The sequence below is a fragment of the Drosophila ficusphila genome, unplaced genomic scaffold, assembly GCF_018152265.1.
Source record: "Drosophila ficusphila isolate 14025-0441.05 unplaced genomic scaffold, ASM1815226v1 contig_412, whole genome shotgun sequence".
NCBI lineage: Eukaryota > Metazoa > Arthropoda > Insecta > Diptera > Drosophilidae > Drosophila > Drosophila ficusphila.
In genome coordinates, this window is record NW_025064326.1 from 2,185,709 (window position 1) to 2,212,576 (window position 26,868).

The window sequence follows — 26,868 nt, forward strand, 5'->3', positions numbered from 1 at the left end:
GTTAGCCCGGCATCAAAACTCGCAGTGACCTCAAAAATTTCTGGCCAAGGGCCGAGGTGTGCCTGTGAGCCTTAAATGCTGCTGACCCCAGGAAAAGTTAGAAAACTCAATGAAATTTTCAAATTGATTTCACTAATTTGTTGTGTGAACTTTTGGTTCAGCCTAGACGATATTTTCGCATTTAAATATAGATTTTTCAGCGCCCCGGGTGGCCAGACATCCAGCTTGGCATACGCCCACAACCATAAGTATTTTTCACAGCCAGAAAAGGAGCAAACAAAGGCGAAAAGCCATCGCCAGACATTTGACAACCCAGCTGAGTAAACAAAGATATCAGTTACCATGGGACATTCCGGTCTCCAAGATAAACTAGGGGGTAATTTGCAGGGGGCGTGGCCGGCCACCCACGCATCCACGCATCAGCCAGATGAGCTCCCATTTGTTTGGCCTTCTTCTAGGTGTCGCCCAACATATGAGCCCGGCTAATTAAAGCCACGCGATGGCGGGGCGCTGTTAACATGACAAGCAATTTGTTGCGCCGGATAACGTGGCCAAGGGGCAAGGGGTTCAACCACTGACAGGTGGCACTTCAGCTCCGGAATGTTGCTGAGTTTTTTCCCATACTGCAGACAGGACTATTAAGTTGCACAACAGGCTTTAAAATGAGTGACCTTCTAATCTGTAAAAGCTGCATATATTTAAATAAATAAAAAAAACAGCAAGCAGTCCAGCAAAACCCTTCATAGCTTTATAACAATTTAATATTATTTAACTTCTTCAGTACTACTTCTTTGTTGGCCGGTAAGTTTAGTTCATAACTCCTTCATAATAAATTCGTTGTTGGCTTTTTTTTAAAAGCGTGGAAGTTGTGTTAGTTCCACAGAAACCCAGCAGCTTAATTCTTCTAAGGACTTGCAACATGTTCGATTGAAACAAGGTTTGGTCTACAGAAATTTCCCTTTTCCAAACTTATTCAGAGCTCTGTTAAACTGAGCCCAAAACAGTCGAACCTCGCTTAACATGAATGCCGAAGTCGGTCCATCACTTCAGTTCGTCGTGGATTCTGTAAGTGTGCGGTTCAGGAAACGGAAAGATACAAGCGGCTAATTATTAAAAAAGAATCTAAAAAATAAAAAAAATATTTAAAAAAAGGATAAGCGTGTCGAATATAGAAACAAATATTGAAAAGTGTACAAATAGTAAGATAGTGAGAGTGGACGAGATCTAAATATATTTAAGCGAAAATCACACAAATCACTAAGTAATATGGAAAATTAACGAATCCTCAACAGTTCCCTCCATGTGTTTTCAATGAAACGAAAATCTGCCCGCTAATACCACACCCAATGCTCGCATTCCTAATCAAGGCTGTTCGCATTTATCGAGGCAACCGGAGCAGCGATTTCTTAACAAAAAATCAATAAATATGAATTTAAATTGCTGAAAGTGTTCTTCGGCGCGGGCATAAATAAGTAATATCGCATATGGTTCCAGGCGACTGACTGCGCCAGTAAGTATGCAACGTTCGATTAACTTGTAATTTCAGCCTCGCACTCGCACTTTGGCACAAATGGGAAAATGGGAAAACATTCCACTCGCACTCGCTTGAAATTCATGCGATAAAAAGGACGAATTCGCAAACGCAGCACTGCCCGCCCCTCAGCCATCGAAAAAGGATGCATAATTTATGCGTTCCCGTAACCGTTACCGTTAACCGGTAATGTCGATAATGTCGGGTGCCTCATTGGGCGCCAAATAACATACAACAGCCACTGCCACATTTCCCAACTGTTTGTTTACCGCTCTCGGCCTGGCTGGGCCCTTTATTAACCCGTTTGCGCCTGCCATTGCAGTTGGCTTAAACTGTTCATTTCCGCACTCGAACATCGCAGCGGCCGCCATTTACTTATGCCTGTTTAACAATAATGCATTTTCGATTAATGGATCGAGCGGAACTGCCGAGTAATCCTCGAGTTCAACTGCAATCGTGTAATGGGGAATCATTAATTGATGAAATATCTGACACACATCCGAGCGCACACATCCTGTAATTAAATCTTGGCAGGACGAGAGCTTAACGATCGTTGTGAAAATTTAAAGACCAGTTAAACTTCATACTTTTAATTGCTTATAAGTTTGTTCCCATAAATTACATTGATTTAAATTGAATCAATCTTACCACCTTCCATTAAAACAAACTTTCCTGCTTTTCCACCCTTTCTCCGATGCATTTGCATAAACACATCACGAAGGAAATGCCAGCGCAAAATCCAACGGAAAACCCCATCGTCAATTTGTCAATTGTCTCGCCAGTGCAGTTGCCAAGATTTTGCCGAAAAAGATTGATGATGATGCCCGAATACTTTCAGACTTTGAGCCGATTTCCTTGACTTTTTGCGCTGGTTTTACAGCTGACATAAAAATGTGAGGAGCAGATAAAAAATCAAAAAAGCGGGAATAATTTGCATAGCTTAGGTTTATTGCGGTTGCCTGCTCGATGCGGTGATTGTAATAAATTGTCTGATAAAACAATTCCAAAGTCATTAAACACGGCTTCTTGTCGCTGGCATTGCATTAATTTTGGGCATCCTTCCTAGGATCTGGGTTCTCTCACAATTTGGGGCGCTGACCTAAATGCATTTTTTTATGGTCCAACATCGAAAGTCAAAGTAATTTAATTTCGGTTTTCCTCTTGCGCCGCTTTTATGACACACAGAGTCATGCCGTTGACAGTTTTCCTGCCGCCTTTTTATTTCATTTTTCGCTTAGAGGTTTTTTACTTTTTAGCTCTTCCTAGTGAAAATCGCCGGCCAGGCGGAAAAGTTGTCAGTCGAGTTGAAGACTGTGGGGGAGTGGTGGAGGGAAAATCAAGTGAAAAGTGCTTTTTTAACTTTGCCTTCGTTAAAACCTTACAAATGGCGTTAAGTTAACAAGCCCAGAGACAATGTCAATGTAATTTGAAAGCGACTTTTATTAGCGCACGTTTCAGAGCAAAGACAAAAGCGTGAAAAATGCTAATTAAATCTAACGAAAATACTGTACGTCCTCTAACCAAATTTGGCTGAAGTGAGAAACATTATAGCTGTTTTCTAACAGAAGGAATCAAAGTTTTGATGTTTAAAAATCGTCATAATAACTCGTATTTAATTTACCAAAAAAAAAAATTAATTTTTACTCGCTTAACGTTGTGAGCCATTTCAAGTGGTAATTAAACTGAATTAATTAAATCCCATAAGCTTATTAAAAAGCTTTTTCGTGCACTATGGTCTACTTTGTTGGTATCTCACCCCGGACAAATTATAACCAATGCAAATAAATGTATAATACATATATTATACTTGAAATTCCTTGTCAAATAAAATGCAAATATATAAAAAGTTACTTTTGATACAAAGTAAGTTACTTTTTACAAATATATTCATGTCACTTGTCAAGTGTTAAACAAATACGTGTGATTAAATCTCTTAATCCTACACGTTCATAAGCCTATTGAAATCAATTTTTTACGAGCTCATGCTTCACTAATGAAAAACTATCATTACAAATCAAATGTTTTAAGTAAATAGATAAATGACTACGAAAGCATTTAATAGGAAATTCCCATATCGTGGCCCATGCAATAAAGTGATAAATATGAGAAATCATGGGATATTTTATTGCTGCCCTCGGTTATGCAAAAAGCATTTGCCAATAAATAATAACAAGAAGGCAAAAAATACAAAGCATAATTGATTTTAAATCCCGGGCTATATAAAAAGCAATGTGAGCCAACTGCAAAAAACAAAGCGAGCAAAGTGAAAGTAAACAAAACTACAAGCCGATCAATTGAAACGCTAATGGAAAGCGGAAAAACATTTAATCAATTTAAAAGCCAGAGCGAAACTAGTTAAGTATTTAAATAAATCAAATAACAAACCGTGTTTTATAACGTTTTTAATACATAATCCTATAGAGAAACCAAGCATATTTAATTGTGTTATTCCAATGAAAAATTTATGATACAAACTACAAATTGTAACAGCATTAATCAAAATTAAAGCTTTGCCTGGGAAACCTCAGAATAGTAAAATTCAAAACAATATCTTATACTTCGTATTATAAACAAAAGAAAACTTTAATCAAAGCCAACATAACTTGTCCAAAATGAAGCTCTAAAAATGCAAAAGCGCTGGAAATAGTCGCTCCTCGATTTTACACCACTCTGCGGTTGTCTTTCTTGGCCGAAAGTGCTTAGCCAAAAGCAGCGCAAATTTGTTGCCAGTTTCTTGTTAGCTGATTGTTGTTGTTTGTTTGCACTGCCACCGCTGCTTGTTGACAACGGCGACAACGACAACGACATCAGTTTATTTTTATCAGTTTTATGCTAATAGATTCGAGGACACTTGCAGCAGCTGCTCCTTGGGGAACGAAAGCGCCGAGGACGAGGGCCAAAACCGAGTCTTGTTTGGACTCTAGCCAAAGTTGAGATTGGCGTAAAAATATGCAAAGCATTCCATCCCAGCTGCAGATATTCGATAATATTTAGCAGACAAACTCCCGTTTAATATTAAATACAGGGGCGAATTCCTCTGACTGGCGAGCTCACTCGACCACAAACCAATTTATCTGCCAACGAAAACCCCTGGATGCCACCAGCAGCTGCATTCTGCCTTAATTATATTATTTATAATTAAGCCTGTCCGGAGACCAGGAACAAGTGTAAGCAATAAGCATTTTTGCGGTCATGCCGCAGCGCAAGCCAAGGAAAATTATGGTTAAATCTGTGATAATTACTCTTTGCCAAAGGATATGTTGTGGTGTCTACAGGATTGCTAAGTTTTCTGACCAAGTTCTAATTCGCTAACGATTCGTTTTACATAAGCCATCTTATTATGTATAATGTGTTTTATACAGATAATTGAAATTCCTTTATCCTCGGCATTACCGCAATGTAACTATTAAAATGCAATGAATATATTAACTTCTGGGTTGGCAAATGAATTCCAGACTTCAACAAACTGGGAAAAAAGTTGTAAGGAAACAGTTTTAACAAGATTTATTGCGGGTGCCGATGGAGAATGAAGTCCGCTCTCAAGCCCCGCATAATATTTATTTGGGAGGTCCCAAGTTTTTCACAATCAATATCCGACCTTCGTGGAACAACTCTATTGTGCTTAATATAATTGATTGATTTTTTCTGCGCATATATCTCGCTTTATTTCTGTGCTCTTGAGCGGAAAAGTGTAGACAAGGCGTTTGGTAATGGGCATTGAATCGAAATAAAATGTGTCAGCCATATTGATATTTTTTCGTTATTCTCTCAATCTGTTTCCCTGAATCCCCAAGCCCTCGCACTCGACTGTTGTTGCCGGGTTACTTGGCCAAAAAGGGAGAAATCCAACGTTGTCGATATTAAAATTGAAAATATTTCATTTGCCAACCTTCTGCATAGAGTCGAGCCTGCAGTCTGACGACATGATTGGAATTATAATAAGCTTCTGTCCGGACTCCGGACCAACAAAAACGGCAGAAAGATTTATTCATTTCCATTCTTTGTCTATATCCTTGGCGATGGGCGGCTCTGCCCGGCCGACTTGTAGTTGAGTGTGTACAAGTTTTGGGCCGAGTATATATCATAAGTTTTGTGTGTTCCGCCTTTGTTACGCTCACTTGAGCATGGTAATATTCTGCTGCCCGAAATGTAAATACGCACTGACAAATGTGGCCCGATAAATAGAGCTGAAGCTGACAAAATAATTTATGAAAGGAAATGAATTCATGTTAGATTTTTCAAAGTTTTCCGATTTTTTGCCGACAGGAGAAATAATTCTCGTGGTCCACAGCCCTTAACTTTGCCAATTTTAGTCCTACTCCAAAGAGGCTTACCTCTAAATATTTGTAATCGCATCCTTGATACAACTGCATTCAAAAATTTCCATTATCCGAGGTTCGAACTTTCGACCCCTGTTCATGTCAGATTTTCCCAAGTTTTTGCCAATTTCTTTCAATACCAATGTAGCTTCACAATTCCCATTGGTTAGTACTATAAAATTGAACACCACTGTATGCAAAAAAAGGCAGCCCATCTTTATATGTTTTCACATATTTGTCCATTTTTGTGAGCTTTTTCCTTTGGCACCCAGTGGTTTTCACATTTCCTGTACAATTGTCATTTTACCACTGTTAACTGGCTTATGCAGCTTTGCAAGTTTTTCTCCTTAGAGGAGTAAGAACAACCTGGTCAACATCTACAACATCTGTTTGGCCATATTCTTTAGAGGAATTATCTTTTGATCCATTTAAACAAAAAATTGATTCAATTTGCTAAGCTGCAAATTCGTCTATCGATTCATTTGCAAACTCACCAGAGATACATTTTATTTGAATAGCTAAGCCCGTAATCCCTTTCTGTTGCCAAAAGTGAACTGCAGATTGTACGCCAAACGATTTATTATGCATGGCTTGCGTAATGAACAAATCACACGGAACAAAAATAAAAATCTTGCATCAAAATAAACGCAGACAGGAGCATGTGGCCTTAATTGGCAATTTGCGACTGACGCCACATTTGCGGCTGAGGATGTCAGGGTAAATGAATCTAGAGTGGATCAAAGAAGCACTCGATTCGGGTCGGGAATTGGCGTCAATTTCATTGATTTTTCCGGGAAATCTTCGCATGACTGACAAAAGACGACCCCAATAACCGGGCCAGCATTAACTTAATAGAAATCGAATTTCCTCGCTCATCTCCATATTCAGCTGGTCAGGTGCCAAGAAGCACTTCCTGCGTGTGAATTTCTTTTCAGCCCAGAAAGTCTTTTTCTTCCGATTCATGTGTCTGCATATTTAATATGATATGTAGATTCCATCCATACACGTTTTCGGCCCTGGCCTCGTTATCTTTTGTGCGTGGTTAATCTCCATTAAAGCCAACTGCCTCCGTCTTTCGATTTCCATCTTCTCGAGGCGGGAGAAAATACCGCGGATGTGTTTTTTATAATATGGGAGCGAAGTTCTCGGCCTGTTGGTATTATTCCTTTTAAAATCCGCTTTTAATGCGATTCCTTTTTAAAAGGTTCTTATATGTTACTTTCTCTTGTGCTGCTTACGAGAAAAGCATTATGTTGCACTTTTATGTAAAATTTTAATTACGAAGAGCTTCTTAAGTTTATCTGATTTATACAAGTGGTTCATTTTGTAATAAGGCATTTAGCAGGGAAGCTCTTTAAATTATTGAGTAGCAAACAAGTTTCTCCCCCTTATTTTCTCACTTTACTTTTCTAAGAAGCCCGGAAAAATAATTATTCATTGATAACCTTGAACCAGTCCATACATCAGCTGTGATTTTTTTTCTGTGCTGTGTGCCTCAACGCATCTGCAGTGATTTAATGACTGCCATCGACCCGGCTGATGGCCAATCTCCTGCCCTCCATGGTTACGCCCTTATTGATGATGCGCACATGTCTATGGCCTGATGAGTACCAAGTGGCCCCAAAGGGATAATAACCCTAACCATAACCTAACCCACACACACACACTCTCTCGCACACACACGCGGAATGGCCCACACGCAGTGATTTAAGCCCTTTGCCTGCCCCGGCCACGCGGCGTATGAGTAATGTGCTGCGATTGACCGCAACGTTGACTTGTTGACGCCGCGCAAGCCAGTGGGCCATAAAACGTCGCAGTTTTTCACAGATTTGATTTTTGATTTGCCCCCTGCGTGGGCAAAACCCAAAGCCGGCCATATAGAGAGTGTTGAAATTGGAAAAACCATTGGGGGGAGCTAAAACGGAATGGAAGCTGATCTGGCTCCAGAGGATTGTTGGCTGTTCGGAAGTCCGATGGTCAGTGAGACTGAAACAGTTAACAAAAAATAGAGAAGAAACCATCTATGTAAAAGTTTAAATTGGCTAAAAGTTTTTATAAAATATAAATATGATATAGGTAATTTTGCATTAAATAAACATATTTTTACATATTTTGATGTTTATTAATAAAATCTCCCTGCCTTTGTTAGTCTTTCCAAACTAACTTTTGAATTTCTCTCCATGCAGTTTGCGAGTACTTCTAAGCCTTCTCGTAATTGACGTTTGATTGCACGTGCCCGGCCATGGAGAAGGCCAACTTGCCACCTGTCCGCTGCGTGGCCATGCATTAAAAAGTCCGAAGCGAGGGGAAGCGTGCGGGAGGTCCGCGCACCGCCCACCGCCCACCACCCACAGCCAGAGAGGCGGCAGCCACCCACCAGAACCGCCCGGCGAACACCCGGAGCAGCCCCACCCACACACATGACCGCGTCACGAGCGGCGAATCGAACGTGACACATGGCGATGTACTTTTATGCCAGCAAGATATCAGCCATCGCCTGCGGAACGCGTTGCAAGCAGACCGTGCTGCAGAAGTCGCGGGGTCAGCGCGATCGCGACAAATGCAGCCGGCACCACCACCAGCACCACCGACGCCACCACCGGCGACGGTGCCACATTAGCGGCAGCAGCAGCAGCTCCGACAGCGAGTCTGCGGATGACTGCTGCCTCGAAGCGGGAGTGGATGCATCGGAGGCGGCGGGACGGGGAGGAGCGGAGGCACCTCCTACTGGCGGAATTTTCTCCCTGGACCCAGGACATCTGACGGCGGAGACCGCGCTCCTGGGCGCCAACATTCGCTACAGGCGACGACACAGCGCCGAGCAGCTGAGTGCCTACAACCTGGAAATGGGGTTTCAGCAATTAGAGGTAATTTACGATGGTCCCTGTATCACAAAAATCCCCGATTAAAATATGAACTCTATTACGATGTTTAAACCAGAGAAATCCCATGATATATATAATATTAACATTTTATTTAGCAATGGCCAAACCCAACACTCACCTGTCAAATTATATTTTATTTATCCTAAAGTTTGATAGCCAAAAGAATAAAATGTAAGCCACAAAACTGTTTCGGTCTGTGGCCTCTCTGCAACGAACCCACAGCACATATTTAAGTCTTTGCCAAATAGGAATTAAAAGTCGGAATATTTGATTAATTTTTGGCCTTGTTTGTCCGGTTTCTGTTTTCAGCTTGGCACCATAAAATCGGTTGGGCCAAAACAGGACGATTTGGTCCAGTACGATGTGCCCAAAAACCCGCACAAACGCAGCCAATGTGATATTAATTTTGAGGTAAGCTATGCGGTAATTAAGGGCCACTGTTGGTCCCTATTTGCCAATTTAATAATAATTTTTAGTTGACTGTCGTCAGCCAGCATTTAATTAGCCAAGTAAATTGGTTTGATTTCGGTTTATATTTTTGGTTCCAACCGTTTTTTAAACAAACCATTATTTAACCCTTTTCATATATTTTCACAGAGCTCGGTTTTGGGATCCGGTGGCATTATGTACATAAACGGTAGAATAGTTTCTGGGCCATTGGACTCCCTCATCGAATCGCTTTTGCCAAAGGACGTCGTGGATTTAGATAAGGTGGGTTTGAACAAAACGAACCAAAATTCATTTGTCGAATGCATATTTTATTTCGAATGAAATTCTAGCGGTTATATGAATATGCGATTTGTATTTGCGTTTGCTTTGGTATTATCATGAAAATAAAATGAATGGCAAATAAAATTGCAATGACCATATTCCACTTTTAAATAAACCAATAAGGTGAAACAATAATTGTATAAAACGAATGCAGCACAAATACTGAAGTTTAGAAGCATAAATCTTTAATATTGCAACTTTTAGTTACCTTTCGCATAAACCAAATTTAAAGCGAATGCATTATAAATCAAACCTTCAGAGGGATAAAGAGAAAACGCTTAAAGAAATAGTTGTTTCGACTGGATTGCTGAACTTAAATAAATATTCCGCTTTCCCCGCTAGCGATTCGTGTTGTTCACGCCAAATGGAATACAAATAAGTTCTTACTTAGTCGCAGACACTTTAAGACTTGAACATTGGCCAAGTTGTGTTCGCTGGCACGAGCCAAAAACCACAAACCAGAGGGCAACCGACAACAAGGCGAGTCCTTTGGCCAGGATCAAGGACCCCGGGCCCAAGGGGCTGCCGAAACAGGGGACCAGAAGCCAAGGGAGCAAGGACATTCTTGTGTGCAAGGACGACCACTCGGAGGCCGCAGGCAGCAAGTGCAAAAATAATTAATTCGTTGCAAACAAATCCAGAGATTAGCGCTAATTTGATAGGGCTGATGTGGTGTGCCCCCGGCCGAGGAAAACTTGGGAAAGCCCAGCAAGAAAAACAGGACTAATTGGTGGTTTCTTTTGACAGAAAAGACCACTTCACAGAGGGGAAACCAATATCAAATAGTTCTGGCTGCAAATCTACAAGATGTTAAATTCATTTCAAGGCAAATTTTTAAAATCTTTTAGTTGATAGTAATGTTGTTCTATTTTTATTTTATTAAGCTTATTAACACTAATCGCGTTTCGTTTCCACTTTCGATTGCAGGAATTTGTATTCTCGTTTTTATTATCCTCCCGCTTGTTCCTGCGACCCCACGAACTGCTGGGCAGACTGCTGGACTCGGTACCTGAACGGGAGTGCCTGGAGTCCCTGGTTTCCCTCCTGGCCGAGTGGACGATGAAGTTCCCCTACGACTACCGGGATGAACGGATGATGAGCCATGTCAAACATATCGTTGTCAGGTGAGGAAAAAGTGCTCGGCACCACGGCCCAAATGGCTCCCAATCAGCAACAACTCTGCTTCGATATCCGGCACAGATGTTCCAATTCGCATTTGGAAGCCGCCGTCTCCCAAACACTGAGTGCCTTACTAAAACGACTGACTGATTTAGAGAGACATGAGGCGGACCTAAGAGCCTGCCAGACCAACGACAAGGTGAGTGGACATGGTTCGAGTAGATGGGTCAGTGCTGCCAACTCAGAAAAAAAATTTTTTAAAAATTTATTTTTTGTAAATTTAAAGGAGTAAAAGCATCTTCCATTTTTGAAACTACTAATCCCAAATTAAATTGTTTACGGTTACTATTAATGAAGCAAAAGGAAAAGGTATTAAGTACAATTGGCTGGTAGTTACTGGTTATATCTATCAAAACATCCTTGGCTAGCTTGGCAGCACTGACTGGGCTAAAAACAATCTTCCCAATCTCCGGCAATTGTCTTGTTTTCCTCGTTTTCCCATTATGCCTTTTTGTGGGCTCTTGCGAGCAGTCTGCAGCAGATACTCAACTCAACTGTCCGACGGCCACGCAATACGCACAAATCGTTTGTCGGCTGGAAAAGAAGTTGGCCAAACACGTTGGCGGCGAGGAGTTCCTCCAGTGCAGCAGCATGATCCTGCTCGACAAACAGGTAAGAAGCACTAAGAATCTTAACTTGGAAAAATTCGTTGAACCCCCGTTAAGCTCAGTTATAGGTTTACAAACGCAGAAGTCATCAACCTATAAATCCTTTTTAAACGCACTTGGCTAACATTCAATTTACACCCCGCCGTTCTGCCCAAATGAACACCCCAAGAAAAACTCCCCCGCCTAAATTAAATTATATTCTTCAAGTTAAATGCTCGCTTCATGGCGAATGTTTCCCTTTGCATAAGTCAACATTCGCCGTAAGAACAATCTGCAGTTTTGCATAATCTACAAAGAGCACTCGCTCGCTCGCACAAACAATCGCACGCACACACACACACACCCATGCCAGGCAGGACTTACAAGGACATGCAATTAAAATGACGACAAGCAGCTTCATTAACAATGCCCCCCCGCCGTTCCATTGCCCATTACCCACCTCATTTCAACGGCAACTCTCCTCTTTAATGCAGAAGAAATGGGACCAACCATCCACGTCGGGCGCACCGCCAGGAGCCCAGGATCCGAAGAAGACGTGCAACCTGGAGACCTACCTGGATTGGTCGGCACGTCTGCGTCTGTTTGTCTGCAACGAGATCCTGCAGGTGAGTGGACGAGCTCATAACCATTTGGGGGTCAGCACGGACACGGACACGGACACTCCACTTGCCAAACTCCAACTCCACTTTGAGCGGGTCGTTGCGAAGTTTAACGGAGCGCACGGGTCCTTGGACCCAGTGGATTGAATTAAAATTCCCATGCATGTTGAATATGCAAGGTAGAGCACGTCCGAGAGGTCCTGTTCCCTACAGCAGAGGTCGGGACAATAGCAACCTTTGCCTACAGAATAAGAATATTTTTAAGCTATGAGCTGTTTTCTATTACTTCAATGCAATGAATTTGTTGTTTAACAATACTTCAAATGATCCTTTAACCATGATAGCTGAATATTAATTCTATCTTAAATGACCTTGGCAGCACCATTTTTGTGACCGCTGCTGTATGAGCGGAGCATGCAGGCAGGCAGGCAGGCTGGTAAGATGGCTTATAATTTATGCCGTTCGTAACTGTCTCATTGACAGTTTGCCAGTTGGCCGTGTAAGCGACTCGTTAAAACTTTGGCCAAGTCACGTGGGTCCAGCCATGTCCGATACCTTCCCCCTTTCCCCTTTCTCCCCCTCTTTCCCCCGTATCGTCTAACTAACTTCCGTAATCAAATAAATCTTTCATTTTCCCCCTGTCCACTGCCACATCATTGTTTTACCCACTTCCAGAGCGGTGGCATCGAAGGCCGCAGTCGAACCGTGGAACTCTGGAGCGGAGTGGCCCAATACTGCCTGCTGGTGGGCAACTACAACAGTGCCACTGCCATTCTGGAGTCCCTGGAATCCCCGGCCATTGCCAGGCTTAAAGTTACGGTGAGTAAACTATCAAAAACTACGCCGAATAATTTCAATTTAATTTGTGTAAAGCTGTAATTAATCACGACCCCAAAAAACGCGGCTGATTCATGGTTTCATGTATCAGTCGCGAAAATCTAATTTAAATTGGTTTCATTATCGCAAACAAAAACTTATTTAATGACAAATTTATTACTGCGGGATAGAATTTGTTGGCTATAATTAACTAGCCGCTGGGGCTTAATTCGAAAAGGATTGATACTTTTGTGTTCGCAAACAATAATTAGGCTTCAATTTGATATGCAGCTTTAATTCACACAATACACATAAATACTCGCTTCAGAATCAATTTAATTGGGAAAACTGTGTAAAAGTTTACAAACCTGTTAGAAGTTTAAACATGCCGAAATCACGGAAATTCTTAAACTTTCGGAAGGCAACAGCAGAACTTAATTTCCACCGATTCAAACTTAAAATACTGCGAGTAATGACAGACACACGAACGTGCTCCTCCATAAATTTGGGAAATAAATGCTTGAAATTAAATAGACAACAATTTTATAGGCAAATTACGTGGCAAGGCGGCGAAATGGGTTTTCGGTTCATAATTCCCCCGGCAAATTGCGCAGTGAAACTTTAATTGGACTTAAACAACACAACGGCGGTCTCCGCATAAAATAATGCGTGGCAAGTCACTAAGCCAAATGGAATATCATTTGGCCCAGACATCAATGCAATGACATTTCCACATGGCGTGGAGCAAACATTTCCACGAGCAAATTTCCATAAACTCGCAGATCTGAAACTTAAGCTAAGCCAAAGTTATCGCAAGCGAAAGAACCAGTATAATCATTTGCGCAAAGACTACAAGGAAACGAGCAAGGATAATAAAATTGTTCCATTTGCCATGCGAGTTTGCACTGAATACTGAATACTGAATGCTTATGTGTGCACTGTAATTGCATGCTGTTAAAAGTTAGAAAACTGCGCCTTGGGGCCATTTTTACTCAAAAGAAAGGGAAAGCCGAACGAATGAATACACTTATTTTATTTGCTTATACAAAATTAAGAACAGCCGACTTACATATGTCATTTATTTATTTTTCCAAATTCTCTAATTATTGAGTTTTTTGAAACTTTATTCTAAATTAAAGATAAAGCCGCCTTCAAATGAATTCATAAAGAAACCTTTTACTTACCTTCTCTCATATCCTTTTTCCTCACTCTCTATGTGTGTAAACTCGAGGAAAATCCTTTCGCCTTGAGGCTGGACCAATGCCTAGAATATTTGCTCGTGTCAGCAGATATTTATGCAGCCTAATGCATTTTGGCGAAAAGAAGCTTAAAAGATTTAGAGCCTTATTCGGGTTTGGTCGGATGGTATTAAGTTAAATATTTAAAAAGAAATGGAGATGCTTTTGTCTGTGAATTAAAAAGCATTTGATTTTTGCTATGCCTTTTTAAAATATTTATTCAGCTTATTTCCTGTATGACATCACTTGTTATGCAGCTCGCTCTTAAAACTGTGTTATTTAATGAAAGAAACCATTTTTAATACGCAGTTTTTGCGATGCTGTCATAACAACGAAAGTTTTTCCACCGACAGGATGGTTTCCTCTGTCTGCCAAAAAAAGAAACAAAAATGAATTGAGGGGGCGAACTGAAAGAGAGATGACCACGCCCAAGCAACCACATTTTCGCTGCAGTTGGCCCACTTTCATCAAGTTTATATATTTACTCACTTATTTGGCACATCGCCCGCACCTTCGTCCTTCGTCCTGCGGCCTTCCGCCTTCCATTTCCCACTCCTTCAATAGACCACAACGTGTTGCCGTGCATTCAGCAGCAAATGAAGCTAGTTTTCATTAAAAACTTTTTAATTAGTTAATGGATTGCGCATTGCTGCTTCCCTTTGTTGCCCGCCATTTAACACCGGGCTTTGCCATCTTTTTGGCCACTCATAATGAAAATATCAAGTTAAATGTTACTTAATGCTACTTTTCGGTGCCTTAAATGCCTTCGGCTCATGATTTATTCATCACGGATGTTTTCTCCCTTTTGCCATTTGGGATTTAAATTATGTTATGCTTTTGTTTTCCAGCAACAAGCACTCGGATAACCTTGTTTTATGTTCTTACAAAACGTAAGCCGCTCTAATTAAAACTTTTATTTCATGCAGTAAATGGGAATATGTAAAAAATTGCAAGCATAATTATAAAAAGGGCAGCGCACTCATCAATCTACAAAGCTCGAAAATCGAAAACTTAAATAGTTACTTTAATCCTTTTGCCCACCTTTTGTGTGCCATATTTTAATTTTTAGTTCTGCCGCACTTTTTCAGCCATAAATTCTGCGGACAATGGGCGCTGAAAAGTATGCAGTGAGAATCGAAAAAAACCAAAACTCCTGCCAAATAAAAAAGTAAAGGGAATTGCATAAATTTACAGAACTTTGCTAGATTCGAGCGGAAAAAAGTGGGCGTGTCGCATGCATTGTGCTCCGAAAGATATATACAAATATATTTCTATAGCTGCTTCTGAAATGTTTATGAGTCCGCATTGGATGACGGCAATAAATGTGCCCGAGTGCATTCACGAAAAACTCGAAACTTTAAATTACAGCACAACCAGAGGTGTAAAAAATGTTATTATTAATGTCTTTCCTAACGAGCGACCAACTTTTGGCTCTCTCGAACACAAATTCGAATGCTTTTCAATGGAAACCGCAATAAATTACCGAGATCTTGCTTAAGATGGTGTCCTCTTTTCAGTTTAATGCTTGTAAAATCCCCTCGAAAGCTTTTCCCTGATGCCCCGGGAAATCCTAATTAATATGTTATCAGGCGAAGGCCAAATGTCGCCCATAAAATTCGATCCAAAGCTTTCGGGGGAAAATTACCAGCATAAAACTCACACGGACCGACAAAACAAACAAAACCATAAACTTTTACAGCCCGAGAGGCGAGGCAAAAATCCGAAAACAGAACGAAAAGCCGGGAAGAATGGGGCAGCGTATCAAGATGGCCACTCCAAATGATGCTCATTTATGGATTTCGATTTGATTACAGTGGAGTAAATTGCAAGTGACGTGTCAACAATTGGACTGCATGCAGCGCCACGCCGAGGGCCATGGACATTTGTGGCAGAAGCAGGCCATCGTCTTAAATGAGCAGCAAGAGGGTCTCAAGACTGATAAGCAGCCCAAGGAGGAGGCAGCTGCGGGAGGGGGCGGGGGACCTGCCACGCCCTCAATGGCCCCTGCAATCGCCGTCCCGGATGAGAAGCCCTCGACAAGTGGGCGAGTGACTGGCATCCCAGGCACTTCCGGTAAGATTGCAATCCGGTGCACAGAAAATAAAACCTATCTGCTTTAAATTTAAATGTAACTACGCGCAATGTGATTTTCAAATATTTCCCAAATAATATTTATACTTATTTTAAAATGTGGCTGATTTTATTTTTATATTGTTCCATGGAAAATTGTTCAAATTCCATTTCATATATTTTATTTGGAACATTGATACCCAAGTATATAGCAAGTTACCCTAAGTAGGAAACTTTGATAACGCAAATCACGAATATTTTTTTTTGATACCAAAAATGTTTTGAATTTCTACCCTTCTATAACAATGTTTTTTCGTCTGCATTCCGTCAGCTGCAACAATAGAAACTGGCCCAGAGCCTGCGGCTGGCAGCAGCAGCAATGTGGATGCCGCACCGGCAACTGCAACATGTGCGGCAGCAACATCGGGCCCGGCGGCAGCAACAACCACACCGCTGGCAACTTCGGGCAAGCCAAATGATTGGGTTGTTATTCCAGTGTTTGCGGATATTGTTAAACTGGCATTGGGCGAGCGTGAGAACTGTTTGCAGCGGTAAGTTCAATTTGCCCACCCTGATTGATTCGGCATCGTCTCGTGGGGAGACCCAAATCCAGGGCGAATATATATTTGCCCGGCCAAGAGGTCGTATGATTAATATATTGCCCATTTGCAATCGCCAACAATCGCATTTCCACTCGACTTTCCCTCCGCTCACCTCCCAAACGCATTTATACTCTTATTTATATTTATTTACGCTTCAAATTTAATTAACCACAGAGTGGCGAAATAAATGATTATGTGCCAAACGACAAGGGGAAAATCATTTTAATGAAATTCCATAAAAAAGAACATAAATACCGTTTTCTCTTTTGAATTTATTTGTTTTTATTGGCAGGCACTGAAGAGGGAAATTAATATATTTTTCTTTTTCTAAAATGGGCTTAAACAGCAGTAAAATGATCACGAAAAAATTTACACGAGATTTTACGTTGATTCTTTTATCTACAAATTGCCGCTTTAATTGTTTAATTTATCTTGTAAATAAATTGAAAAATTTTAATATTGATTTTTTATCTTCTAGATTAATATCATGCCTTTAAACTTATCCATATAAATTTCAATATCTATCTTTTTTCATTTTGACTATTTTCAGTTGCTTTAATTTTTCCCCTGAGTGCGACATTTAGAATCCTAAACCAAATCCGAGTCCTTGCACCCCTTTTGTGGCCCAAATCCCCTCCATGTGCAGTGCTCCCTTTTGACCGGGCGATACGAGCTGAAACAAACAATAAAGTATGCACCACCGACCACTGGTGGCCACAATTGACCTCATTAGACTCACAAATGCGTTTACTCGTATGTACATACCGGCGGAGCAATTTATCCGCTGAAATATAATCAGAGCGCAGTAGTTGCCATAGAAAAATGCGGAATGAATCCGCATTCATTCAACGAATTTCAATGTCGCATCGAGTTTCGCGATGAAATGAAGCGTCTAAGCGCGAAAACCTTTCAATGGCCTAATTAAACGGACCGTTTCTGAATTAATTGCGTTGCTTCTACATTCTAATTTATTGACTGAAAAAAATAATTTTTTTCTGTTGGATTTTTGATCATTTATATTCAGAACCGCATTTTTAAAATACTCGTATATATTAGTTATTTTAAATTGGTAAAATTTTGTAAATAAATAAAATAATTGGATACTTTGCTTGCATAATATTATACATGGGAAGTATAATAAATGCAGGATTTTTGAGTGTATCTCTACATTCCCAGTTCCCTTGTCTTTTTTTTGGATTGCCTTTTCCATTTTGCATGCCAAACACAAGCGATGGCTTTTTACTAGCCAGCAAAACATACTTTTCTCACCATTCAGACTCGCACTTATGTTTTCCTCTCTGCTTTCTCCGGGTTTTCTGCTTCTTGCAGCTTAGCAAATGGCCACATCAATATGGCGGCCTTCGATCGAATGGCGGCCATTGTGGGCGCGTTCACCAAACACATGCAGGCGATGAAGGCGGCCCCGGCGCCATCTAGCGGCGAGTATGAGCACTTCTGCCGGCACATGCAAAAAACTACAAAACTTGGCGAGGCGGGTAAGTAATATTCACCACTCACAGAAGTCCACACCTTACCCCTTGAACGCCCCTCGTTGGAAACTAGTTGTTCCCTCGCACCCTCCACGTTTTTTATCGTGTTTTTGCACATTTTTCACTAGCATTCGGCGACTAGTACTGGTTTTCATGCCCTTTAAGAAAAGATTTCTTTTAAGAAATATCTTAGCAGATTTTTTAAGGGAAAAGTTAATTCTTGTTATACTTGAATTTATACCATTTGCAATGGAATGATTGACTTTCAGCTTTAAAGAAACTTACAAGTTTTTAAACTTCTGACTCTATAACTTTAAGTGGGTTATCGAACACATTTTCCAAAAACTGTTTATGTTTCTTATTCCTACGGGATGAATTTGAAGGCATCGCGGCTGTTTACACAGAACAGTTCACACGCCGATTAACTAAACGATAATCCAAATACCAACAAGGGAATATGGAAACTAGTTTATAAACACTTAAAACGAGAACCGCAAATTATATTTGGCCATCGGTTTAAAGTAAATGCAATATTGTAGCTTCTGCTGGTCCGCCGTATTTTCTTCCTATTCATCCCCTTACCTTCAACCCCTTTCTTTAGCAGATTTGCGCTAATTAATTCAAATTAATAACCGCAATAAAACCACAGACAGACACTTTACGACCACAAAATGTTCATGAACTTGGATAAAACTTAGCGGAGGACTACTCTTATTTCCTTATTTTCCACCCAACTCTTTTCATTACTCTAGGGGAACCCTTGTTTTTATCACAATTCGTTTCCGGGCTGTTGCTTCTTGGCCTTTGTTTTTATTACTGATGATGACAAACTAGGCGAGCAGGCTTAGGGCGAGATTTAGTGGACAATATTGCTCGTTATTTATGCTAAATTAAATGGCGCTTCCCTCTTACAAACAGTTTCAGTTGAATACCTTAAAAAAACGAAATGCGAGAATTATACACATTTTTTATGTGGCCAAACTATGTTTCAAACTTTTTTCGCTGTAAAAAATTTGCATATTTGATTGGATGCTTTTAAGTCAAAAGATAAAATTCCAGAAAAAACTGGCTAAAACAGGTTGCACTTAAAAAATTAAAGTGATTACTTCAAAATGTATAAAAAAATTAAATTCATTGTAAGAGACCCAAAAAGATTTTTCCTCCGAGCAAATACATTTAGCTTTTAAAAACCTTCAATTAATCCGCACATCCTGAAACTTCTGATGGAAAAGCCTTTGTTAGTTCTTAAATATAAACTTCCCATATCTTCAAGCCCCAGACGGCACACAAAGATACAAAACAGCTCCCCCGAAGAGGCAACAAAACAACCTTGCAACAAGGTGCACCACGTGTTTTCGTACGGCGTAAAAAGTTTTTCTCGAGCGTTCTCCTTTTTTTGTGTAAATCCTTCTTGGAGCTGTCAGCAATGCCCGGCAAGTTGATATATTTTTCACGGAATGTGCACATGACAAAAAACCTGAAAAACTATACGAGATGGAGGCAAGAGCGCGTTGCACGAAAGCGAGCAGAGACATCAAACAGCAGCAAGAAAGTGCAGAAATGAAAGGCGACAAACAGTGATGAAAAATGAGCTACTTTTTAACCTTTTAAAGCATATTGTGCTTACTTCTAGTATTATATTTTAAAAACCTTTTAGTAAAATGAGTGAGGTACTTGACCCAATATATATATAGCTTGTAACGTTATTAGGAATATGTTTACTACTTGGTTTAAACAAATAGTCACTTGGAGTAAGGACCACATCTGCTAGATACTTTGTAGCTGCATTTCGGTACTCTTAGCCATCAACACATCTGCCAACACAAGCCCAGAGCTCTCACACAGGATCTACGAACTCATTATAAACCAAGGCAGCAGAAGGCAACTTTTGAAGGCTTTCGCCAGTGGCGAAAACAGCACAAATACCAACAAAGGCGTACGGAGAAGTTGTCTTTGGGTGTTGCGGCAAAACGCATCTTGACAGAAGCGGAAGTTAAAAGCAAAAAAAAACGCCGGAGAATGAAAACTTATGGAGGCAAGCATTTTTTGTGTTTGGAAAATCAACAGCCTGAGCCTCGGGCTGGAAAACTTTATCGGGGAGTGCTTCATGTCATGCATAACGGGGAGGCAAATGAGATTTGCTGGGGAAACACAAAGCGAAGGCTGGCTAACCAAGAAATCTTTATTTACACGTGTGTAGTGAGCTTTTCGAGGTGGAAAACGTTGCTGGGGAAATTTTCTTTGTGTGTTTTAGGGCAGCTAAAAATGTTTTTATTATTCTTCCACATTTTTTCTAATAATCAAATGTACAGCCAGGTTCTATATTCATTTAAAGCAAGCTTAGGACGCTCTATAAAATGGTGTTTATGATCTTTTTTACCTGCATGTTAAGTAATTTTAATTCATCCGAATCTTGCCTTAAGGAGGCTAAAATTTGTTGTGGTCAAAGGAGCAGAACATTTTTATTACCAGCATTTCCTTTTTTAAAAGATTTGTATGGCTTTAGATAAGTGAAAACTTTATTTCGGAGTTTTCTTCAGAGTTCTCTCAAAGCATAGAAAAAAGAGATTAGAAACCATTTGCCTTCGTTTTGTTTACCGCATTAGGACTTAGCCAAGTCCTAGTTGAAAGTAGGATTTGTTATTGTGGCAATATTTGTTTTCGATGCTGCATCGATGTCAAACTTGTTTTCCAGGCTGTCCTCTTTTTCCCGGCTTGGTGGCATTCTTATGCAGTTGCTTGTTTGGCCAACTCAAACGAAAATCTTCTAAATCAGTTTCTTTTCTAAAAACCCAAACGAAAAACTGTCCACCAAGTCGAAAAGTTGGTCTAAACTTTAAGCCGACGTCAGCAACGTGAATGCAAACGAAGTTCCAGTGGGAGAAAAAAAACTGAGCAAGTCTAAAAGTTATTTCCAAGTTTGATGCACTTTCGAAAAGTGCATAAATAAATGTTGGTCTGCTTATATCACTCGGCGAAAGGCCGAAGGCGCTTTCGTCTGATGGAATTATACCGACTTAAGGGGCACAACTAGTGTGACGGCCTAAAAAAATGGTGATTTTTGGGAATTTTTATAAAAAAAATATATTTATAGATGTTTGAAGAATATACAGTAAAATTTTTAAAGAAAAAAATTAAATATTTTTTAAGCTAGAGCCGATCTCCAACGGCACTAAAAAAAAAAGTGCCCCAACTGCTGCAGTGATTCCGGCCTTCTCCGTGGATGAAATCAAAATATTAAAAATTCTCGTTAAACTAGATGATATTGTCCATACAATGACCTATGATAAAAAAAAAATATCAAAAATTGACAAAATGGCGGCGTTTTGAAAAAAAAAAATCAAATTTTACCCAAAATTTTGGTCGTTTTTGGCTTGCCAAAATTCGATTTTTGATCAGATCAAAAAACCGATAGGTCATTGTAGGGAGGACTATATATAGAACACGTAAAAAAAATTTGATAGTGATCGGATCATTAGTTTTTGAGTTATCACTGCAGCAAATTCGGAAAATGCAGTTTCGAGAAAAACGCGTTTAAAGATAAAATGATCGTATTCACTGCCATACGAGCGGCTGCTCTTAAAATTTCTATAACTCAAAAACTATTTAAGATATCGATTTGAAATTTTAATATGTTATTTTTAAAGGTTTTATCTACCAAAATATGAAAGAAAAAAAAAAAGATTTTTTTGAAATGTCACACTAGTTGTGCCCCTTAATGAAATGTGCGCAGGATAACCCCCAGCATAGTTATTTATCAGGTTCTCACACACTGAGCCGCGCCGAGACATAATCTTGTTTATAGGCAGCCAGCGGAAGCGGAAAGGAGCGGAAGTGTAGCCAGCAAAGCGCCACCTGCTGGCCGTCTTGCTGTCAAGGACTCTTGAAAGTGCGACAGATACTATATATATGTACGGGCATCCTTCTTGCGATGTCCAACCGCAGGGAGGGAAAAAACTTTAATATACTGTCTGTCAAATTACATGACTTTAATCAACTCTCGTCGCATCGCTTTGGTTGGTGGTATATAATCGCCCCTTGTTTCGTCCTTTCATCCTTTCTTTATTATCCCTCGGCCCCGCTGGAGCACTTGTACAGCATTTTGAGTTGATTTAAGCCATTCGTGTTTTCATTTCCCCGCCTGCGACTAAACAAGTACTTATTCTCGGTTTTTATGCCCTTAATCTTGGGAGGCGGCGCATTCTTGAAAGTTTCCACCTGACATTAAAAAGCGAACAGCGAGTGCAGCCCAGCGAATTATATACACTTTTCCCTTCTCTCGGCCCTGCACTCACTTAAGCTGGGAAATATGTTGGCCATGTCAGGAATTTTTTAATAACAACCCCTTAATGTGGAGGTAATTGTCTGCTGGCTCACTCTGGTTCACTCTGTTAAGACCTCGGGGGAAATATGTCGGATTTAAGTCGACTGAAATGCCGGTGGAATGCTTCGCTTCGTTGGTTAGTGCAATGCGATCAGGGAAATTTCAAAAGAAGCAGAGCTGATTTATGAGCTGGTAAACGCTGTAAATGGCCAACAAAGTATTCATGGTTGCTACAGCATAAGACCACGAGCTATTTAAAAGAATTATCAGGCATAATTCCCGCATTAACCATCATTTAATTCAGCTAAACAGCTTTTAAACAAAAATTTCTTTTCAAATAAAAATCTGTTTCACTTCCACACAAAACGAATTTAAAGAAAATGCCAGCAAACATTTTAGCATAAACTGCTAAAAGAATGCTTTCAAAATCGCATCAAAGGATCACAAAGGCATTTAATTGTTTTCCCCCCTCGCCCGCACTTCCCTGGCCTTATTTTTACTCCATTTTATTTATTTTGCTTTGTAAATCTAGCTACACACTACACACACTCGCTGACTATGAAGACATGAGCATTGTTGTGTCAGGCAGGCACTTCAGTATGTGATATGACTGGTAAAAGGAGGAAGGAGTCAAAAGGACAAGCGCTGCACCGAAAAAAAACGTCATCCTCTTGAATGGCTGGCAGGTCCTTGGATGCCTTGTTGTTCCCCCTTCATCCTGATCCTGCCCAGGAAAATGCGAGACCAGATATGCCTATTTGATGCGGCACGTCTGCCTGGGAAATGGAAAAAGAGGACTGGGAAAAGCATCTCACAAATGCCAAAGCACAATGTGCAGAAATTGCATTTAGATGTGCGAGGGAAGTGGCTAAGAATAATATTTTCCCGGCTGGGAATGCGAAAGCGAATTTGCTTGCCTTTTCCAGTTCCTTTAAAATAATAATGGTCTACAGAGTGGGTGTCAAAAGTCAGGACCTCAAAATTTGCTAAATAAACGGTTAATTGCCATTAACAAAGACAACTCCAAGCGAGAGCTGGCCAAATACCACATAATCAGGCCAACAAGTCCCAGGAATTTCCCACAAGCATCCCGAATACTACATTTCACTAATGCATATCTATTTGCCGAGTGCTTCTTGGGCATGTGTTATTTCAATTGTGCTCATTTGGCTCTGGATATGGTAATTAGGGCAGAGTCAATGGTGGGGCTTCAAACCAAAGGCTTGCTATTCATTAGGCAAAATCTCTGGCAACTTATCCCAAGCTCAATGGCAATGCAAAGTCATTCACCGATTCTGGTTGTTGGTAGATTGTCCGGTCCAATCTGAACATCGTTTGCCCGATAATTAAACTATAAATTAAATTATAAATTTCATGCCAGATGCAAATGTAATTAGTATCCATGTTGTTAAAGGTCGAAATTAAAATTGTTCATCTACCAATTCCATAGGAGTACTTTTGTAATTAAATTATTAAAGTAAAACTAAAAATATAATTTACAATATGATTAATTTTTTATGGTTACAAAATATAGAAAACAGTTTTTTATTTACAAACCCCTTTTTCGATTCCAATATGAATAGAACACAACCTGCATTTTGCCATTGGCAGCAAAAAATGCGCAGATTTATATTGTTTTAGTCACTGTCAGCAGGAACTAGACAGCCCGTCCGACAGTTCAGACATTCCAGATAAATACATATAGATATGGGGGAACTGCAGTTAGTTACTGTCCCCCAGTTCTCCCGCTTCTCCGGAACATCTCATCCTAAGCCCAGTGACAGCAGCACGTTATTGGCATTCAGTTGTGGGCAGATTTCGTTTTTATCTTGCACCAGAATTCCCCAGGACCTTCTGCCCGGCTGAGTAAAAATGACCGTCGACTGTCCTCGTTATCTATCACCTGTCCGGTCTGTCATCCTTGTGCTCCTCATCTCGGCCGGAGTCAAAACAATTTTACAGTAGTTACGGCTGTCGGCCATTGTTTGGTCTCCAAGCCTGGCCAAAGTAATTGATGCCTCACTGAGTCTGGAAATATTTCTCCTGCCACGAGGAGATGCCCATTTTTCGTTGTCTTCAAGGAGGATCTATTATTTTTGGCCAGATGCGTGACGTGGATACTTCGCAACACCCGGAATCTTTTTTCCAGGTGACACATGCAAGTAATTCTTTAAAGAAATTCTTATAAGGATGTTGAAATTTTAATAACAATTATATATTGGAAAAATATAGAAAGCATTGAAAACTTAAACTTATTTTGCTTCCTTCAAAGTCCTTGTTGTTTGGTAGAATAAAGTAAATTCTCGTAAAATTCTTGTTTAGTTATTCTCCTAATGGATTTGGGCCTGAGTGTCTGAGCCGACGAAGTCTACTTTCCCCAATACGCATAAAAGTGTTTGCAAATGCAGGCTTGCCACAGCAATCAGTTTGTGGTTGCACTCAAAGATAAGCCGCTCTCTCATATTTCTTCGATTTTTCCAACTGACTCCTGACTGCTAACCGCTCGTTAGACATTGTGTGGGTGGCGAAATACCCGATGTTTACGCCCTCGAAAGTAACAAGTTCCAAACGCCACCGAACCACACCGAAAACCCAGCCAAACCGAACCGAGCCGCCTCACAAATCTTCAGATGGGCCGGCAGGGGAAATATTTACACGCCACACACGACTCCATTAAAACTAAACAAGAGCGTGGAAAGAAAGGACTCTGTCCTCTGTCCTCTCTTCTGGCACAAAAAATGAAATAAAAAAAGTGGCAGAAGAGGGTCCTGGCTTCGCCATGTTCCATAACCAACGGCAACATTTCTTCATGCTGCCGGCTCAACTCTGAAAATTCTCATTCTCCGGCTCGTGCGGATGTTTTGTAATTTTTTGTGCTCGGGCATACGGAGTATGTGAACACAAATCCTATAAACACACACAAGCCGAGGGTTGAGTTTGGGAAGGAGGATTTCCGTAGGACCAAGATATAGGTGGCCAGGGCGTGCCACATTTTGCGGCAAGTCAAGCGCACAGCTGTTGGCCAGAAGCGCTGACCAAACGAGGCAGCAACCAAACATTGTAAAATTTTAATGGTGCTCATGGTGTGAATTGGACACTGCCCCCAACCTCCGCTCCACTTCAGCCATTCATATGCGGAAAAAGCTCGCCTTTTTTCTTACAACTTTATTAAATTTCCTTCTATTAAAATGCAAGTGGTCCGACCCAAAAAAAGATCCCGCACTTGTCAGCACTTGACCAGAAGTTAACCCATCCCGGGATGAGTTCCGGTGCAAGCCGTTCTAGTTAAACTGTTTTTAAGCCCGGTCCTCTTGTGGTAACCCAAAAATGTGCGTAGAACATGAAAGCTGAATAGCACAGGATTTTAACATATCTTTAGCAAACTCTAAATATTTTTTCCAAACTAAAAATAAGTTTAGGCTTAATCGACATTCCAGAAGTTCATATTGAATTGTTTTCTCCTGCAAGTTGTTATATTTTTTCGTAATGGCTTCATGAATTTTAATTGAATACCCAAACTTTGAGTTGCTACTCTGTGTTTTGTCTAAAAATAAACAAATGACTCAAGGCCTGGCCTTAAACACGTGCCGGATGAAACACTGGTCAACCAAAATAAAGAAATTCCAGCCGAAACTCCAAATGCTCTTTATGAGAAACTATATTCTCTTGGTTTAAAAACAATTTGTTATCTGCTGAAAGGGTTAACAGTTTCTGTAAGAAAATCAGTTAAGTCACTAATAAAATCTTTTATTTAATCATACAAAAAATCATGTTATCCTTTGATAGAGTATGAGTCAAATATTTTCGCACGCATCACTGAGATTTTTTCGGACAATTTAGATTGTGTTTGTACAAACGTATTTGGAGCGTGTCCTTGAGTCCTGTCTCCGCTTGAGTGTCGTTTTCAATCAAGTGGCCAGAGAAACTTAAATAGCACTTTTCTTTTATTCCATTTTGACTGAATATTTTGATACCAAACTTGTTTGTTTTTTGCAGAATTAATGATGGCTTCGTTCGACTGCGAGGAACCTAATAATGCCGAGAAGCTGATGTACGACTTAAACTAGTCGTGTACTTTAGAACATTTGTAGGCTTAACTAAAAAATACCGACTAAGAATGCATTTAATGTTAACTAAAACAGAAACTGTAAATACATGCTAAAACAAGCACTTAGAGACCTAAGATACTAATCGATAAGTAGCTATCAATAAACAAATAAGCTGTAAAAACTATTTAACATTAGTAATATGTGTGTACATGGAATATTTGTAAAGTAAATGAATAAACAATATAATATTTGGAAAATAAGGCATTAAAAGTGGGGTTGGTTTTGCTTCTTTCACAACAAGGCAAAAGTTTATTATAGCTTCTTTAATTTAAATCAATAAAATTAAAAACAACTGTTACAATTTCGTCGCATTTCTTCAAGGCTAAC

General features: G+C 40.1%; 1 protein-coding gene across 2 annotated transcripts; it reads left to right on the forward strand.

Moving 5' to 3' along the window:
- The first annotated feature begins 1,064 nt into the window (after window positions 1–1,064).
- On the forward strand, window positions 1,065–26,710 carry LOC108092584. Of its 2 annotated transcripts, none has more exons than XM_017192229.1 (13): window positions 1,065–1,510; window positions 8,037–8,717; window positions 9,045–9,146; window positions 9,333–9,446; window positions 10,434–10,630; window positions 10,707–10,824; window positions 11,157–11,297; window positions 11,767–11,898; window positions 12,568–12,711; window positions 15,761–16,019; window positions 16,348–16,567; window positions 17,948–18,114; window positions 26,429–26,710. In XM_017192229.1, exons 2-13 carry the CDS (start codon window positions 8,307–8,309, stop codon window positions 26,497–26,499), a joined length of 2,076 nt encoding a protein of 691 aa, XP_017047718.1. In that variant the 5' UTR covers window positions 1,065–1,510; window positions 8,037–8,306; the 3' UTR covers window positions 26,500–26,710. The 2 variants fall into 2 exon arrangements, with proteins under 2 accessions (XP_017047718.1, XP_017047719.1); XM_017192230.1 differs by having other exon boundaries at window positions 11,770–11,898.
- Window positions 26,711–26,868: the final 158 nt, after the last annotated feature.

Coding starts and splice junctions, on each gene's coding strand:
- LOC108092584 (XM_017192229.1), top strand. CDS start 8,307: ATGGCGATGTACTTTTATGCCAGCAAGATATCAGCCATCGCCTGCGGA. Junction 9,147..9,332: donor AATGTGATATTAATTTTGAG/GTAAGCTATGCG, acceptor ATATTTTCACAG/AGCTCGGTTTTGGGATCCGG. Junction 10,825..11,156: donor CCTGCCAGACCAACGACAAG/GTGAGTGGACAT, acceptor TCTTGCGAGCAG/TCTGCAGCAGATACTCAACT.